Below are 18,958 nucleotides of genomic sequence, written 5' to 3' on the forward strand. Positions count from 1 at the left end.
CCAATGGTGTGGTCTATTTCAGTTGTCTCAAAATAGCAACAATGCGCCTTAACACACCAGCTCACTCATGAATCCACAAAGTGGCGCAAATTTGTTTGCTATTAAAACGTGATGCAAAATGTAAAAATGACAGTTGCGCTGGCCCGAAATAGCAACAAATCGCGTCAAACATGCTTTGCACCTTATTGCACCAGGTTTATAATAGGGCCCCTAATTTGAAACATCAGTCAATTAAGCTTTGATTATAAGGGCCTACTCACACTATGCCATCCGTACCGTGCCCAGGCCCGTTTCCCGGATCGTTTGAGAAGTGTGAGTGCGCTGAATCGGGCTCAAGCACGGTTCACTTGGCCGGCCCTGGCCCGGTTGGAAGAGTTGTGCCTGAGCGCGGTACACTTGGGCTTTGGCGCGGTACGCTTGTGTGTGAGCGCGAAACGCGCCAAAGCCCGAAACCGAAAGCGAGACGTGACTTTTAAGGGACTTTTTGATATGGATTTATTAATCATTCTTACTGTTCAGTGATCGCAAACTGCCGTAGTTTATTAAAGACGAGAACTCCTCACAGCACGCCAGCTGCGCGCCTTCAGCAGATCTCCTCATTCCTGCAGCACGAGAGCATTATGATTGTTTATGAGCGCCAAAAGTGGCGGATCTGTTCGGTAAAATATCTGACTGTGTGTCCCCGCATCCCTAAGGACTGTTTGGCGAAATATTTGACTGCATGTCACTGCATAACAAACGACTGAAACGATATAACTAGAGAAATCTTCACTGTGCTGCTAAATGAGAGCGTATGGCAAGCCGTTTTAGCATTTAAACCTTGTTCTGACTATCCATAAATATATTTAGAGATATAATTATATATTTTGACAAGTCATTATTATAATTCGACTTGTCAGAATGACAATTAGAGATATCTGCAATTACAATTGTACTAGTACGAAATCAGATTGGAGATATCTGCAAATATATTATGACTAGTCATATTCCTCCATTGACTTCCATTGAAAAATATTAGAATAATACTCTAACTGAGTTTTGACTCGTCAAAAATCCAATTCAAGATATCTACAACTGTAATTCGACTATTAGTAAATTAATTAGAGATATCTTCAAATATATTTGTAAATATCTCTAAATATTACAAATTAAAGACATCTCCAAATGTATGACTAGTAAAAACTCAGTTAGAGATATCTCTAATTACAATTGTGCCGAGTCAAAACTCATTTAGATATCTGCAAATATTTTTCAATGGAAGTCAATAGAGGAATATGACTAGTCATAATATATTTGCAGATATCTCCAATCTGATTTCGTACTAGTACATTTGCAATTGTAGATATCTCTAATTGTTATTCTGACTAGTCGAATTATAATTATGACTAGTCAAAATATAATTAGAGATATCTCTAAATATATTTATGGAGTCAGAACAAAGATTTAAATGCTAAAAAGGCTTGCCATAGAGAGCGCTTCTGAACAGCGCAGCAGCGATGACGTAAGCGTGCCGTGGCCCGGTATGGTGTGAGCGCGGGCCGTCGGGGGAGACGGGAGGGGGGACGAGCGTGCTTTGGCCCGGTTCGAGGCAACTGTACCTAGTGTGAGTACGGCCTAAAACACTTTAAAACTCCAAAGTGATGCACAGAAGACTAAAACTTAGACATGAGTAAAATACAATTCTAAAAATGCTTATTTGAAACCTTAAAACAAAAAATAAATGTGAAAAATGTCAACTTGGGGTTTAGATCCAAGATGGCGCCAGTGTGCATGACTTACCATCTGTCCCAAATTTGAATTCTAAACTGGTGTATGATCACCAAACACTATTTAAACATTACGTGGAGGACGGTGGCATAATATTAAGTTTTAAAATAGCAATTACCATACTTCAAGAATATTTAAATGATCAGCTGTTTCATTTATAATGAGAAATTGTCCTTGCTATTTTCATATTTAAAACTAATGTCAGATCAAGTTTTAAAAGCTCAACATTGTTTTTGATGTCTTGTATTCATTCATTCATTCATTTTCTTTTCGGCTCAGTCTCTATTAATTAGGGGTTGCCACAGCAAAATGAATTGCCAATTTATCCAGCATATGTTTTACACAGTAGATGTCCTTCTAGCTGCAACCCATCACTGGGAAACACCCATACACTTTCATTCATACACATACACTACAGCCAATTTAGCTTACCCAATTGACCTATAGCGCATGTCTTTGGACTGTGGGGGAAACCGGAGCACCTGAAGGAAACTCACGCAAACACAGGGAGAACATGCAAACTCCACACAGAAATGCCAACTGACCTAGCCGAGGCTCGAACCAGCGACCTTCTTGCTGTGAGGCAACATCGCTACCCACCGCACTGCCCATTATTTAGTGATTTATTTTCTTTAATTGTTATTGCCAGAGAGTCCATTTATAGCCTGAAACACTATAGTTTTGCTTGTGTGTCTGTGTTTGTTTAGGTGTAGAGCTGTGGCGATGCTTTTGTCTCATAAAACTCTTAACTAACCTAGTTTGTCTTTTATTTCGCTCCTATTCTAGAAGCTAGAACAGTTTCTATCCCTTTAAGTAGCAAAACAAAGTCTAGTTTATTCCTATTTTCTAATTTTCTTGAATATTTCTTTTTGTTTTTGTTTTTTCTGGTTCTGTTAAATGTCTCAGTTTGTCATACTCCTTCATTTTTGTTATGTTTATTTTATGCTTTATTATTATTATTTTGAAGGTGAGGCAGGATCAGTGGGAGGTTGAGAAAGAAAAACATCCAAGAAAGCAAATGCTGGTAATAATTATCATATAATATCATTCATGCCGTCGGCGGGCTGAAATGTGAATCTACGCAAAAGCATTGCCAGAGATGATCAAGTAATCCCTCAGTAGCCAAAATGCTTCTCACCTAAACAGAATGTCACTTTATTTTTCAGCAGAGACCACAAAGATATGGGAAAACCGAAAATGTGAGTGTTTGTGCTCATTCAAACTTATTTTTTCTTGGTGTTGAAGTTCAAGTGTGTAGTTTGTGTACTAGTTAAAGATTTAGTGATATAACGAAGGCCTCTGAAAAAACAACTTGTTTAGTGCAAAAATGAACATCCTGTGCCTGAAATACTGATTTTGGCTTTGTGTGTGTGTGTGTTTTAGGATATTGTGCCTGATGGTGGTGATGATGATGATGAAGAGTACTGGGTGAGTGAGTGCAGTGTTAAATTCAACGTCACTGTTGAAATCTCACACACAGCACAAAATATTAGCCTTTTATACTTTGACTGTACTAAATCATGATTGTGGCGTTGATGTTTCAACCCCATACAGATTAAAAATTCACTTCTAGTACACAAATATCTAAGGCCCCTGAATTAATAACATGATCAAAACCTCTGTGCACAATCTACTCCGTGAATATGTCAGTGGATCGATGCTTCATATTTCCTAAAAGACATGTTATATTTGTAGACTTCGTTGTTTTGAAGTAATTTTTACATATTTTTTAAAACAAATTAAATGCAAGAACAACCTTACAAATTTGATTCACTTAATAATCCATAGTACAGTTTTTTATATTGAGTCAAAAAGTGAATATCACATTATTTCAATAATCTCTCAGTTGTCAATGCATTGCATAACAGATATTTTAACCAAAAATAAAAACCTCAGAGGTTTAATCATAAAACTAAGCATTTAAATATAATCCAACTTAAGATATTTTACTAAAGACAAGGCTTAACTATAAGGACTGCACGATGGCCCACGGCCAGCGTGAAACCCGCTCGGGACAGTGGCCAAAACTGAAGTTTAATTTGGCTGCGATTGTTCGTCAATTGCATGCAAAGGGTGCTTTCACACCTGGACCTTTGTTTCGGAAACCCATCTCATTTGCTCAGTTTGCGTGGTTTGTTTGGCATATGTGAATCTTGCAATTATGCTTGGTTCTGCGCCAAATCAATTGGTCCGAGATCGCCTGAATGAGGTGGTCTCGGCCCGACTGAAACAAACTCTGGAGCGAATCGATTATAGTAAGAAAGCAAAACGATACAACAAACTGATGAACCAGGCTATATCACAGTGTATTCTGGATTTGTAAAGGCTATATATGTGGCTATATGAAGAGAGAATGATGAGTAGGGCGGGATGTTCTTCCTACCGGTAAATGTGCGTTTTATTGACGAATATGAAAGTGAAAGCATGCTGAAATATTACCAAGAGCTGTTTGTTATTTAGGAAAATTGACTGAAATTACCATCTGATAATTTTTTTAGGTTTAAATCTTCTAATATTTTGTATTCATGATCAGACTGCAGTCTCGGTTCATCTGTTATTTCTTTCCATAATTTAGGCCTATAATGCAGAATTCTAGCCAACTTTTTTTTTTAATAGATTGATTGATTCAGTAGAAAGATTTTTACGAAACTTGACAACTGAAATGAGGCTATATGTAAAAGTCCGACCTCTCTGATTTATATTTGGTGCCGATGTCTGTGGGTGTCAAAATTAAAGTGCACTTTTTTGGTTATATATATATATACCATTTTATTTATTTATTATTATTTTTATTTATTTATTTTTCATCACAATTGTAACTTTTTAAATAATCAGTTGTATTTAAAAAAAAGTTGCACTGAATAAAAAGTGTACATATACAATTATGTTTGGCTTTTGACACATTATTTAAAATATGTGGCTCAGAAAAGGCTATTAACGTTTTTGTTGGGGCTAATGAAAATTTTGGCTGTGCAAGTAAAAAGCTGATCCACCGATTGGGCAAGTAGAAAAAATTCTTAGCGCTGAACTCTGAAAGACAAAGTAATATTTATATGCATTTTACGACAATAGTCTGTTATTCTGTTATAAAGAATAATTGGCCATATAAATATAAGCAACTTTACCAAAATTGTAAATTTGCGCTCGGGTTGGTTCTCAATCTTCTAATATTTCTCTCCATATTCTTCTTTATTATGCGATATGTCCTATTAACTATTTAGGCCTGGTGTATCAAATAATGAAAAATTTTTTTTTTTTGGTCTTAATGTTCAATAAGCATCCAAAAATCTATATTCTGACTATGAATGAATATTTTCCTGGTTATTTTCTGAAAAACAATCATTTCTCTTTCTGCTTTTGTTTTTAGCGTTTAAAGAAGCGTAATCGGAGGATGTGTCAGCGGTGTGATGCCTGCCGTCGTGATACAGACTGTGGGAAGTGCGACTTCTGCATGGACAAGCCCAAGTTTGGTGGCAGTAACAAGAAAAGGCAGAAATGTCGCTTGCGTCAGTGCAAGTTTCAGTCAAAGCTTCAATTTCGAAATGGAATGAAGGTACGTATTTATATGCTCAGCATCTAATGGCATCTCTTACAGCAGGGGTGGGAAACCTTGTTTCTATCAAGGGCCATATACATTTTTGTAACTTTTTTTATGGGAAACACTACATTATTCAACATAGTGTATATATTACTAACCTATCTAATGCGATTGTTGGAACTGCTTCTCTGTGGCAAGGCCACTTAACTTTTTTAAATTGTAATTTCAATTTGTTCATTGCCAAAACAACATGCTCAAACAAATCCACAGCAGTAATGTGGTTGATGTAGCAACCCATTGTGGTAAATAAGGAGCTGAGCTGAAAGGCAAAATTATTTAGTCTCGATTTAGCGGTCAATCTACATTCCTACTCTCACCTGGTCATGATCTACATTTACATTTAGTCATTTAGCAGAGGCTTTTATCCAAATCGACCTACAAAATGAGGACAAGGAAGCAATTTACACAACTATAAGAGCAACAATGAATAAGTGCTGTAAGCAAGTTTCGGGTATGTAAAGTGTAAGAAGCAAAACATTTGTAATTTTTTATTTTATTTTTATTTTTTTGGTAGTAGTTAGTGGTGGAGCCAGAGAGAAAATTGCAGATTAGGAAGTGAAGTAAAGACTAAATAGTTGAGTTTTTAGTCGTTTCTTGAAAACAGCGAGTGACTCTGCCATTCTGATGCAGTTAGGGAGTTCATTCCACCAACTGGGCAGATTGAACGCGAGATTTCGCAAAAGTGATTTCTTCCTTCTTTGGGATGGAACCACGAGGCGACGTTCATTCACAGGACGCAAGTTTCTGGAGGGCACATAAATCTGCAGAAGTGAGAGCAGATAAGAAGGAGCAAAGCCAGAAGTCGCTTTGTAAGCAAACATCAGAGCTTTGAATTTGATGCGAGCAGCAACTGGCAGCCAGTGCAAACGGATGAGTAGCGGAGTGACATGTGCTCTTTTAGGTTCATTAAAGACCACTCATGCTGCTGCGTTCTGAAGCATCTGAAGAGGTTTAATTGAGTTAGCTGGAAGCCCAGCTAGTAGAGAGTTGCAATAGTCCAGTCTGGAGAGAACAAGAGCTTGAACAAGGAGTTGAGCTGCAGGTTCAGAAAGGAAGGGTCGGACCTTTCTGATGTTATAGAGTGCGAATCTGCAAGATCGAGCAGTTCTAGAGATGTGGTCAGAGAAGTTTAGTTGGTCATCAATCGTTACTCCAAGGCTTTTCACCATTTTGGATGCAGTAATGGTTGCCCCATCCATCTGGATTGAAAAGTTATGATGTAGAGTCGGGTTGGCAGAAACTTCAGGCATTTCCATTTTCGCGAGGTTAAGCTGAAGATGATGATCTTTCATCCAGTGTGAAATGTCTGACAGGCAGGCTGAGATGCGAGCCAGAACCGAGGTATCATCAGGGTGAAAAGAGAGGTATAGCTGGGTATCATCAGCATAGCAGTGGTAGGAAAATCCATGTTTCTGGATGACTGATCCTAAAAATGTCGTGTAGATGGAGAAGAGAAGAATCTTTAGGTAATGAGTGAAAGGACAAGATCTCGCAAAAGATCATTCGCAGGGCGCACTGTTATAGATAGGGTGAGAAGCTCTTTCACTTGGCTGGAGCTTGGAGTTGAGTCGCTACTCCTCCACATCGAGAGAAGACAGATGAGGTGGCTTGGGCTTCTGTTTTGGATGTCTCCAGGACGTCTTCCCAGGGAGGTGTTCCAGTTATGTCCCACCAGAAGGAGGCCTCGGTGAAGACCCTGGACACTCTGAAGGGACTATGTCTCTCGGCTAGCCTGGGAACACCACGGGATTCCCCGGAGGAGCTGGAGGAAGTGTTTGGGGAGAAGAAAGTCTGGGGTTCTGAGGCTGCTGCCTCCGCGACCTGGCCTCAGAAAAGTGGATGAAAATGAATGAATGTGATGTGTATATATATATATGTATATAAACACCTACATCTTGCATGGTCTGAGAATTATTAACAGCAGTTTTATTTTATTTTTCCAGAATTATGGGATGATTATTGCTTTTTTTGTCCATATGCCAAATACAATGTTCGCAAGTGTTTATTTACAAGTAGTATTTTTGTTTCGTTGTATCACACAGGGAGTGCCGACTTCATCTCTTTCACCAATAAAGAAAATGATCAAATCCAATAAACTCCTCAAAATAAAGAAACGTGGGAGACCACGCAAAAAAAAATTCAAAAATGACCCATGGGAGGAGGAGGAGGAGGATTATGAAGTGTCTGATAATGATGAAGATGATCAAGAGTTGAGGAGTTCTGAGATGAACGGCTCCCAGGTCAGAAAACACGGGAAATGGAGTTACACTTTTAAGGAAGATGAAGACGACGCGGCCTATGTTGAGGATGTGGTTGATGCCAACATTGAAGAGGTTTCTGATTTCTACATGTTTCAGGCAGAGAATGAGATATTGCACAGCCAGTCAAAAAAATCCAGATAAATTCTAGTCCAATGCTGCACTCATATCACGACAGAACTATTAACTCTCTTGAACTGTTTGCATTTTTATTATTTGCAAGATGGACAAAAATGTTAAAGGGATTGTTCACCAAACAAACTCAAAATGTACCTTGGCTCACCATTTCAAGTGTTTTCAAACCCTCTTAAGTTTCAGTTTTCTGTTTAACACAAAATAAAATACTTTGATAGATATTGTGAAAATGTTGTTCTTAACATTTTCACAATATGTATCAAAGTATTTTATTTATTTATTTATTTATTTATTTTAGCCAATGACTTCCATAGTAGCAGATAAAATACTATGCAAGTCAATGGCTACTTCAATTTTTTTCTTTAACAGAAAAAAATTTGGAGCAAGTAAATGATGGAGTAAATTATCTATTTAATAGAAACAAAGTCTTTATTTTCCACATTCATTGAAAGCAAAATACCTGGGTAAAATACTGTAATTTGGTTATTAATAATAATGTAAAATAATAATTAATAATATAAAAAATAATTTAATCAGTATTTAAGGTAATTTCAATATAACAAGATAGCAGCAAAGTCTCCATCTACAGTGTAAATCAGTAAATATATATATATTGTATTCAATTTTAGGTTAAGTTCCTGAGTATTGTTTTTCCTTGTTTTCACAGGATTCTGTTATTTTGGATAATGAACGGTCAGTGATGGCGTCTAACGAGATGTACAACACCACCTCTGGACTCAGTTCTCAGGTCAGACTTTCTATATTATTCTCATTCGTTTGTTTTCATTCTCATTCATTTGTTTTTTAAAATATTTAAACAGCATATTCTGACCTGATTAAAGATGATTTAAATGTGAAGCTGTTCTGATTTTAAACCAATGTGAAGCTGCCGTAAAGACCAAGACTGATCACAGTGGTGTGAAAAAGTGTTTGCTCCCTTACAAATTGCTGTTTTTTCTATGTTTGACACACTTTTTAGTGTTTCAGATCATCAAATGTAAATATTAATCAAAGATAACACAAGTAAACACATCATGCAGTTTTTAAATAAAGGTTTTTGTTATTAAGGGAAAACAAAATATAAAACTACATAGCTCTGTGTGGAAAAGTGTATTTCCCTCCCTTAAAATCTGACCTGAATTCAATTCTTCTAGCCCAACCCAGTCATGAATATTGCCTTACCTGTTCGCTATTAAGAAAACACTTAACTAGAACCTGCCTGACATAGTCAGGTAGACCAAAAGATCCTCAACAGCTAGACATCTTGTCCCAGATCCAAAGAAATTGATAAACTAGATATGGGAAACTGTCACATTTTCCCCTTTAGCTCGGTTTGTTTAGGCATATGTGAAACCCACAATCGCGCTCTGCTCCACTCCTAAACAATCGCCTGAATGAGGTGGTCTCGGCTCGATTGAAACAAACTCTGAAGCAGTTAGTTTGTTGAAAGAAAGCAATATGATCCAACAAACTAACAAACCAGCCTATATGACAGTGTATTATGGATACTGTATGTAATAGGCACATATTTGGTTATATGCTGAGAGAATTATGAGTAGAAATATCATACCTACTGGTAAAAGTGTGTTTTATGTTAAATATGAAACTGAAAGCATACTTTCTAACAGAACTATTAAAAAATATATTATATAATTTTTTTGTCCAACTCGACTTCTGATATATAATCTTTAAATATTTACAATTTCTGAAACCTCGTCGGCAGCCAAAGACGGTTGACGTTGTCTATCCACAAGATGCCGCCAGAACCGCATAATAAGCCCTTGCTCGGTGTGTTCTCTGAGCGCGATTAAAAAAACTGAAAAACGGAAGCCTCGTGGTTTTTAAGGTGGACCGGATAGTCAATAAGAAGCTGCGAATAAGAAGCTGGATTCAGCCTTGTCCCTCCTTATCGCAAACACAACAGTGGTCTAGTGAGAAATATCTGTAGACGGATGGCATTTCATGTCACGTTTAGCCTTATAATCTTAAAATGTGAGCTAAATTTGCTGTTTTGTCATTACCTTAAGGGGGTCACACACCAGAAGCGTCGCTTCACATGACGCTATAGAGAGTCATTCAAATACTAGCTCTAAAGTGGCGTTGGTGAATTAGTAACACCTTCTACTGTTCTGACGTCAGCTGCAAGATGTGAATGAATGGCAGAAGAAAACAGTTCCTAATACAAAAGGGTTTTAGACTCTTTGTGTTTGATTTTCTTTTTTATGTACAAAATTGTGCCGTCAAACTGTTGTATAAACGCAATATCACACTCGTAGCAGTTTGCTAGGGCTGTATATCAGCAATGGTGGGGCGCTAAGGCACTCAGCCTGCTGCCTTTTGCCAACGCACGTCTCCCACCAGTGCTGATATACAGCCATAGCACACTGCTCCAACCCTTGAAATGAGGCTACATATAAGAAATTCTTACCTCTGATTTATATTTGGTGATGACTGTGTCTGTGGGTGTCACTGTTCAAACAGAAAGTGCACCTTTTCACTTATGTCTATTTCTCATCATCATAAATAAAATAACAACGTATAACAGCTAAGCGGAATCCTGAAAAATAAACCAAACTCTGACCAATGTGAGGAGAGTTTTCTCTCATGTGAATTGTTTTAACTATTTTGTTCTGTTTAGAAACGTTGCCATGTGAAAGCGAACCGCACCATGAGCAAAACAACATTTTAACAATTTTAATCCCTGTTTCAGAACAAAACAATCCATCTACAGTTGTGAAAGCACTATAAGTTCAACTCTAATCATTCGATTGTGGATGTTTTTATTGATGTCTGACATTAGTTTACTGCATGTTTCACAGGGATTATACTACAATGTGTCAGGAATGCCGCTGTCGTCTCATCTGATTGGCTCAGCTCCTATCTGTAACAGCGGTGCAGTGGCTATGGGTGAGGTGATCGGCTCGGTGCCCATGGCGGACGAGATGAGCCAGAATGGATTTCTTCAGATCGAGATGGTGAAAGTGGGATCATCTCCATCACATTACAGAGAAGAACAGCAGAACACACAACAAATGCACATTGCAGACCCTCAACAGGAGCACACGCCGGTGGTAAGTCTGTGGGGATACACCAAATATTCTAAACATTGCAACCTTTTTTTTTTTTTTTGAACATTGTTTATTAGGTTTTTACAAGTTAAAAACAACATACAACAGAGTACAGAAGATCTATAATCAGCAAATATCCTCCCTATACATATATCCAACCCATAGTGCCACAGGTAAACCATGAATCTAATTTAATAAACAAACAAAAAGCATAGAAGGTGATATCTAAGTTTTCTGTCCTCTTGCACCCAAGTAATAAATAAAGCTGCCCAAGCATTTGACAAATAAATCTTGACGCTTTTTCAAACTAAATGCAATTTTTACTATGTAGGTCAGGGGTGTCAAAGCTTGGTCCTGGAGGGCCGGTGTCCTGCAGATTTTAGCTCCAACTTGCCTCAACACACCTGCATGGATGTTTCTAGAAAGCCTATTAAGAGCTTGATTAGCTAGCCCAGGTGTGTCTGATTGGGGTTGGAACTAAACTTTGCAGGACACCGGCCCTCCAGGACTGAGTGTGGACACCCCTGATGTAGGTGAATCCTTCTCATCTCGAAGCTAGCATAACAAATCTCATATTAACACATTCACTGACTCCAAAACTTATCCAAAAAAGGACCAGATGTACTGGGTATGTGTTTGAGTAAAATTATAATGTTTTGTTGTATTATTGTCCGCTAGTATTGCTTTCAAATTTATACAAAAATTTTCATTCAGAGCATTTGTTTTTGTTGTTGTTGCAGAAAATGATAATTTGTCAAAATAACATGTTTTCATTTGTTTTGATTGAACATTATTTCACCAAATATTGCTTTCATAACATTGAATTTAAAGTGAAAACCTTAATATTGTGTTGTCTTAAAATTAGTTGGCATTTTATTTATGTACAAAATGCTCTAATTGACAACATTTTATTTTCAATTAAGAAGCAATCATGTTTTTTTTTTTTTACAAAAACTTAACCATAAATAATAAAATCCTAAGAAAATCTGTAAAAAAATATTTATTTATTTATATAAATTTAAATAGATTCTTTTTACATGACTAAATAAACAAATACTGTCCAAATATCTTTCAAAAACACAACCATAAATGGAGAATAGAAAGAAAATAAGAAGAATATAAATTCAGAAATAAATAATAATTTTTTTTGTTTTTAGAATTTGTTTTTCAAATCAGTTCATTTAGTTGCCAGAAAAATATTTCTCTAATTTCCCTTTGTTAGTTGAAACTGCAAAATAAAAAAACGTTATATATATAATAAAGTAAATTAAATAAATAAAAATGTATCTTTATTCCAGCAAGACATGACTATAAATAATGAGATTCAGTGAAAAAAGGGGGGGAAATTTACTAAAATTGTTTTTATAGTTAAAAAATTCTAAAATATATTTAAAAAATGTAAACTATTAATGACTTAATGTCATTTTAAATCTTAAAAAAAAATATATATTTTTAATTAATTTTTGTTTATTTATGTATTGTATTTTTTTTCTTAATTTATAATTTATAGTTGTTTTTGAAAACAAATTGGGACAGTATTTTTGTTTATCACAAATATTCTCATTATTTAAAAAAAAACTATTTCCTCTAGTTGCCAGAAGATAATTTCTTTGATTTCCCTTTTGCTGAGTTCAGACTGCATGATTTTACCCCCGATTTTGACTTGGCGACTTTGAAAATCATCCAGTCTGAACTCGGCATTTGTTAGTTTAAATAAAACACCGATCTGCACCCATTTTTCCAGATTCACTTTAAAGGGACAGTTCAACCGAAGACTGAAAATTCTGTCATCATTTATACCCATCCTCCACTTGTTCCAAACCTGTAATGCACATTGCTTTTGCCAGATCACTCAGATCTTCAGTCTGGCGGGTCCAGAGACAGAAAGTGATCGAGACCCAGGCTTGATCGAGCTGTTCACGTCCCTCGGCCAGAGCGTCCTGCCGGCTCACTGGGTGTGTGTGATCGCCAAAGGCCCTGTCCTGCAGCTCCTGCAGTGCTCTAAACTCTCCACCATGGCAGACACCGTGGTCCAGATCGAGAAAGGCTTCTTCTACCAGGTCACCGTCCAGAACCAGCCTCTGCTGCTCATGCACAGCCTCTACTCTCGCCATCCCACCTGCCTGGAGAAAGTGGAGCATGTAGTGTCCCTCCTGCTGGATCTGGAAGCTCTGGGTGTTTGTCAGGGCTACCAAAACTTTCAAATGTGCTCGCCTTGGGAGCCTAAAATGTGTGTGCGAGCCGCACTATGCGATTTGCTCATTCCTAAGGATGATGAGCATTGTGGGAAATGCTCGCAGCCGGTGGAGGGATGAGTGATGATGGTTTTTCTTCCAGTAACATTAATTTACTGTACTTTTCGAATGACCACAAAGTCATCCGAGAGCATCTTCCGCCAGTTTTTAAGCTTCATTCAGGCCTGTTTCCAAACCTCACCATGAATCCTCATTCAGAACGGTGCTTATTTTATCTCCTTTAGTTGTCGGAAATGTAGGAAAAGTTGCTTTAGGAAAAAGACTTTCAGATTATGGAGGAGTGTTTCTGCCATGACATGACAAAGCTTTTGTTTTGTTTGTTTTTTATATCTGGAATTCTATATCTCATACTTCTGCATTTTTTCCCTCTCAAAATTCGGAGTTTAAGCCTCAACAAATGAGTTTTTTTTGCAATTGCAGGTTTATATTTCGAGTTTACGAATTGTCTTTACATTATATACTTTTTCATAATTCTGACTTTATTCCTTGGAATAATCTATATCTTGTTCTCAATCTCAGTTCTGGAGGTCCAATGTCCTGCAGATTTTAGCTTTAACCCCAATCAGACACACATGTGCCAGCTAATCAAGCTCTTACTAGGCCACAGGTGTCAAACTCAGTTCCTGGAGGGCCGCAGCTTTAGTTTCAACAGTTTAGTTTCCACCCTAATTAAACTAATTGAATCCTTCAGGCTTGTTTAAAACCTGCAGATATGTGCGTTGAAGCAGGGTTGGAATTAAACTGTGCAGATCAGCGGCCCTCCAAGATCTGAGTTTGACACCCCTGTACCAGGCTACCAAGTGTTTTCTAGAAACATCCTTAGAAGTGTGTTCAGGCAGGTTGAGCTAAAATCTGCAGGACACCGGACCTCCAGGACCGTGTTTGAGAACTCCTTATATAGACCATAGGTCTCAAACTCAATTCCTGGAGGGCCGGTGTCCTGCATACTTTAGATCCAACCCCAATCCGAACCTCTAAACTATATCATAGGTCTCAAACTCAATTCCTGGAGGGCCGCAGCTCTGCAGAGTTTTGTTTCAACTCTAAACAAACAAAGCTGATCCAGCGAATCAAGGTGTTCAAGACTACTAGACACTGGTAGTCTTGAACCCTGATCAAACACAGCTGATCCAACTTATCTGGATTACTAGACACTTGTAGTCTTGAACACCTTGATTATTTGGATCAGCTGTGTTTGATTTAGGGTTTAATCAGGAATTGAGTTTGAGACATATGATCTGTATCAGGGGTGCCCGAACTCAGTCCTGGAGGGCCGGTGTCCTGCATAGTTTAGATCCAACCCCAATCAGACACACCTAGGCTAACTTATCAAGCTCTTAGTAGTCTTACTAGAAACATCCTTGAGGCAAGGCAAGGTTTTGAGGCAAGTTGGAGCTAAAATCTGCAGGACACCGGCCCTCCAGGACATTGTTTAAGAACCTCTGATCTATATCATAGGTCTTAAACTCAATTCCTGGATGGCCACAGCTTTGTTTCAACTCTAATCAAACACAGCTGATCCAACTAATCTAGGCGATCTAATTAATCTAGATGTTCAAGACTACTAGACACTTGTAGTCTTGAACACCTTGACTATTTGAATCAGCTGTGTTTGATTAGGGTTTAATCAAAACTGCAGAGCTGCGGCCCTTCAGGAATTGAGTTTGAGACATATGATCTATATCTGGGTGCCCAAACTCGGTCCTGGAGGGCCGGTGTCCTGCATAGTTTAGATCCAACCCCAATCAGACACACCTGAGCTACCTAATCAAGCTCTTAGTAGTCTTGCTAGAAACATCCTTGGAGGTGTTTTGAGGCAAGTTGAGCTAAAATCTGCAGGACACCAGCCCTCCAGGACAGAGTTTGAGAACCCCTGATATAGTCCATAGGTCACATACTCAATTCCTAGAGGGCCGCAGCTCTGCACAGATTTGCTCCAACCCTAATCAAACACAGCTGATCCAACTAATCAAGCTGATTGAGCTTGTTAGTCTAGACCAGGGGTCATCAATCTCGGTCCTGGAGGGCCGGTGTCCCTGCAGGGTTTAGCTCCAGCTTGCCTCAACACACCTGCCTGGATGTTTCAAGTATACCTAGTGAGACCTTGATTAGCTTGTCCAGGTGTGTTTGATTAGGGTTGGAGCTAAAATCTGCAGGACACCGGCCCTCCAGGAACAAGTTTGGTGACCCCTGGTCTAGACCCTTGATAGTCTTGAACATCTTGATTGGTATATATCGGGGGTGCCCAAACTCAGTCCTGGAGGGCCGGTGTCCTGCATGGTTTAGATCCAACCCCAATCAGACATACCTGGGCTACCTAATCAAGCTCTTTGTTGGCTTGCTAGAAATGTTCTGGCAGGTGTGTTAAGGCGAGTTGAAGCAGAGCTGCAGCCCTCCAGGAATTGAGTTTGAGAAGCATCATCTCGCAATTGTACGTTTTATCTTGCGATTCTGATTTTATTTCTTACAATTTAAATTTTTACTTATGCATTGCTGTTTTTGTCTCTATTCCTCATGAATGCTCATAATTCCTGACATCTCATAGTATTTTCTGAGTTGCCAGTTTATTACTTACAATTGCTTATTTATTGGCTTTATTTCTTATAGTTCTGAATTCTTTTTTTTTCTTCAAATTGTACACTTTTTTTTTCCCCACAATAGCAAATTTATAGGCTTATCTTGCGATTCTGATTTTGTTTCTCACAATTCTAACCTTTTTTTCAGCATTGCTGTTTGTCTCATAACTCCATAATTGCTCATAATTCCTGACATCTCATAAGATTTTCGGAATTGCCAGTTTATTACTTTATTACTTTTTTTTTTCAATGGACTTTTTCCCTACAATTGTTCATTTGATAGTTGTCTTGAAATTCAGATATAATTCTTGGAATTTTATTTAATTTTTTTAATATTTTGCAATTCTGTTTTTCTGTGTGAATCGCAGCAATTGCTCATAATTCCTGTCATCTCATAGTATTTTCTGAATTGCTAATTTATTACTTGCAATTGCATATTTACTGGCTTTATTTCTTATAATTCTGGCTTCTTTTTTCTCTGAATTCATTTTTTTCCCACAACAGCAAGTTTATAGGCTGCAAAATTGTATTTATATCATGCAATTTTAAGCTTTTTAATTCAATTGACTTTTTCCCTACAATTGTTCATTTATTAGTTGTTTTTAAAATTCAGATATAATTCTTGCAATTTTGGTTTTGTGTTGATATCTTGCACTTCTGACTTTCTCTATGTGAATCGCCGCTTAATTTTTAGCAATTTTAAGTTTTATCTTGCTATTCTGATTTTGTTTCTCACAATTCTAACCTTTTTTTCAGCATTGCTGTTTGTCTCAGAACTCCATAATTCCTCATAGTTGCTCATAATTCCTGACATCTCATAATATTTTCTGAATTCCCAGTTTATTCCTTTATTACTTATTTTTTTATCATGGAATTTTTAGGGTTTTTTTTCAATCGACTTAATCCCTACAATTGTTCATTTGTTAGTTGTCTTGAAATTCAGATATAATTCTTGCAATTTTATTTTTTTATATATATATTTAGCAATTCTGAGTTTTTCTGTGTGAATCGCAGCTTAATTTTTCTCAATTGTAAGTTTTATCTTGCGATTCTAAATTTAATTTCTTTTACATTTGCTGTTTTTGGCTCAAACTTCCTCATAATTGCTCAATTCCTGCCATCTCACAGTATTTTCTAAATTGGCAATTTAATACTTGCAATTGCATACTTATTGGCTTTATTTCTTATAATTCTGACTTCCTTTTTCTCTAAAGTATATATTTTGTCCCCCATAATAGTAAGTTTATAGGTTATTTCTCACAATTGTTTAAATCTTGCAATTTTAGTTTGTTGTTTATCGCAATTCTGAATTTTCTGTGTGCATTGCAGCTTAATTTTTAGCAAATTCTGATTTTAATATTTACAATTCTAACCTTTTTTTCAGCATTGCTGTTTGTTTCTTAATTCCATAATTACTCATAATTGCTCCTAATTCCTGACATCTCATAATATTTTCTGAATTGCCAATTATTTCTTATAATTCTGACTATTTTTTTCTCGCAGTAGCAAGTTTATCGTTTACACAATTGTGTTTAGATCTTCCAAGATTTATTTCAGGAATTGTGACCATCTCTCAATTGTGCATTTCTAACATTTTTTTCTTGCTATTCAGAACGTTTATATCATGGCAGAAACGATCTTCCATACAAAAAAGCGAGAGCTTTACTGCAGTCCCTTTTTTATGTTTCTCTCCAGTTTGGGAGTGCATAAAAATTACATTCAGTTCTCATTCAAACTACCTCTCGATCATTTTTATAGACCAATTTTAACCTTAAACCTCCCAGGTGCTCTTATCCAGGCTGAGTTATTGATCCATGAACATGTTTATTGCAGTACAAAGAAAAGTCTTGTGCTGCGTTTATTCTGGTTAGTTTAAGGTTGTACATTCAAATCTAAAGTTGCATCAACTGTACTTGAACACCAAAATCAATCAGCCTTTAGAAATTGTCTACATATTTGTTCATATTTTACACTGTATTTAATTTGTTCTCACCCCAAAGCAAGCACATAGTCTTTTATCATGTGTTTTATGTTTTCATAATATGTTTTTTAGCTGTATTGGGGTGCTTTTATGCAACAGCAGATGCGATCTGGTCTTTTTTTGTCCCGTTGTTAATCACACCTGCTTTCGTGTGACTGAATTGTGTTGCGCGTGATGAACTGCAGCTAAAGGCTCAGTGCATTACTGTGCTGTTTTGCTTATTAATCGCAGCCCACTGTAGACGCCCGAATCATTTTTAACACCGATTGGCCTTTATATGGTGTTCGTAAATATCACTTCTGTTAAAGCGGAGCATTTAAAATGATTCGTTTTTATTTTAGTTTAATCTTTATTTTTGGTTCTCATTCCTGGGTGATTTTAATTCAACTATTCAAATAGAATTGATGTGTTTATTTTGGCCTCTACCCTTGAGAGATGTGTACAAAATGAGCTGTAAAATACATAATTGTCTGAAATTATTTATAAATGGAGGATCAGAGCATCTCTGTGTTGTAAATCTTGCTCTTTTTTTCGTCAGTTTAACCAACAAGGTCAGTTTTTGAAACACTGTAAAGTAAGATTTTTATGAAGGGTGGGGAAAATAAAGTTTTTCTTTCTTAAATATTGATGACTGTTGGTTTTTTTTCATCTGAATCATTTTGATCTGTGATTTAAAGCAGTGGTTTACAAATTTGCACTGAAAAATATTATTAATTAGACTTAAACGGCGCTTTTTTTATATAGCATTGTTTATTAGTATGCTGATTAGGTGTTTATGCAGGATTCTTGGCCTATTTACACCTTATGTGAATAAATTAATATGACACTTTTTGGGCAAAATGGCATTTTTGCATGATATTACATATTTCATATGTTATAAATTAACTAAACTAAATTTAAGAGACTATATTTAATTGCTTAGTCATCCAGTGAATTATTTGATTGGCCTCTCAAGCAATAGTATCTGGATTTAGCTTTTATGATGCCAGCTGAGATTGCACCTCTCAGTGGTTTAATGTCAGACACAATGCACTCAGTTGAGCGAGTGACATCACTGTGGGTGGGGTTAGGGATGGGGTTAGGTGAGCCCATTAAAAAGCATTGGATGCAGCTCAGATCGCACTGCACCAGGTCTGCATCCAGACCCCTCTTCTTTTAAGATGTTTTTTGAGAAGTGAAATCAGGCTAACAAACATGCTGAAAAAACTGCTAAAACCATCTAAGACCAGTCAGCCTGACCAGCAAAGAGCAGCCTGACAAGCTAAAACCAGCTAAGACCAGCCTGTCCAACTAAGACCAGCTAAAAAGTGGCCAAACCCC

General features: G+C 37.0%; 1 protein-coding gene across 17 annotated transcripts in view; it reads left to right on the forward strand.

Moving 5' to 3' along the window:
- The window catches only part of mbd1a (methyl-CpG binding domain protein 1a), a 39,270-nt gene extending 21,008 nt beyond the window's left edge, over positions 1–18,262 (forward strand). Inside the window, exons 7-15 of one of the 17 annotated variants that reach the window (XR_012383905.1) lie at positions 2,735–2,791; positions 2,934–2,966; positions 3,151–3,195; positions 5,135–5,320; positions 7,408–7,698; positions 8,426–8,506; positions 10,578–10,829; positions 12,674–14,071; positions 15,473–18,260. Coding sequence is in view for 2 of the 17 variants with exons in the window: in NM_001309889.1 (NP_001296818.1) it covers positions 2,735–2,791; positions 2,934–2,966; positions 3,151–3,195; positions 5,135–5,320; positions 7,408–7,698; positions 8,426–8,506; positions 10,578–10,829; positions 12,674–13,141 (1,413 nt within the window). In the remaining 15 variants the exon portion in view is untranslated. Of the gene's footprint in view, positions 1–2,734; positions 2,792–2,933; positions 2,967–3,150; positions 3,196–5,134; positions 5,321–7,407; positions 7,699–8,425; positions 8,507–10,577; positions 11,173–11,332; positions 12,071–12,673 lie in introns of those variants that run through there. The other 16 variants (XR_012383906.1, XR_012383908.1, XR_012383909.1 and 13 more) reach the window with 16 other exon arrangements.
- The last annotated feature ends 696 nt before the right edge of the window (positions 18,263–18,958 follow it).

This window comes from Danio rerio, chromosome 8 (genome assembly GCF_049306965.1).
Source record: "Danio rerio strain Tuebingen ecotype United States chromosome 8, GRCz12tu, whole genome shotgun sequence".
In the NCBI taxonomy this organism is placed as follows: Eukaryota; Metazoa; Chordata; class Actinopteri; order Cypriniformes; family Danionidae; genus Danio; species Danio rerio.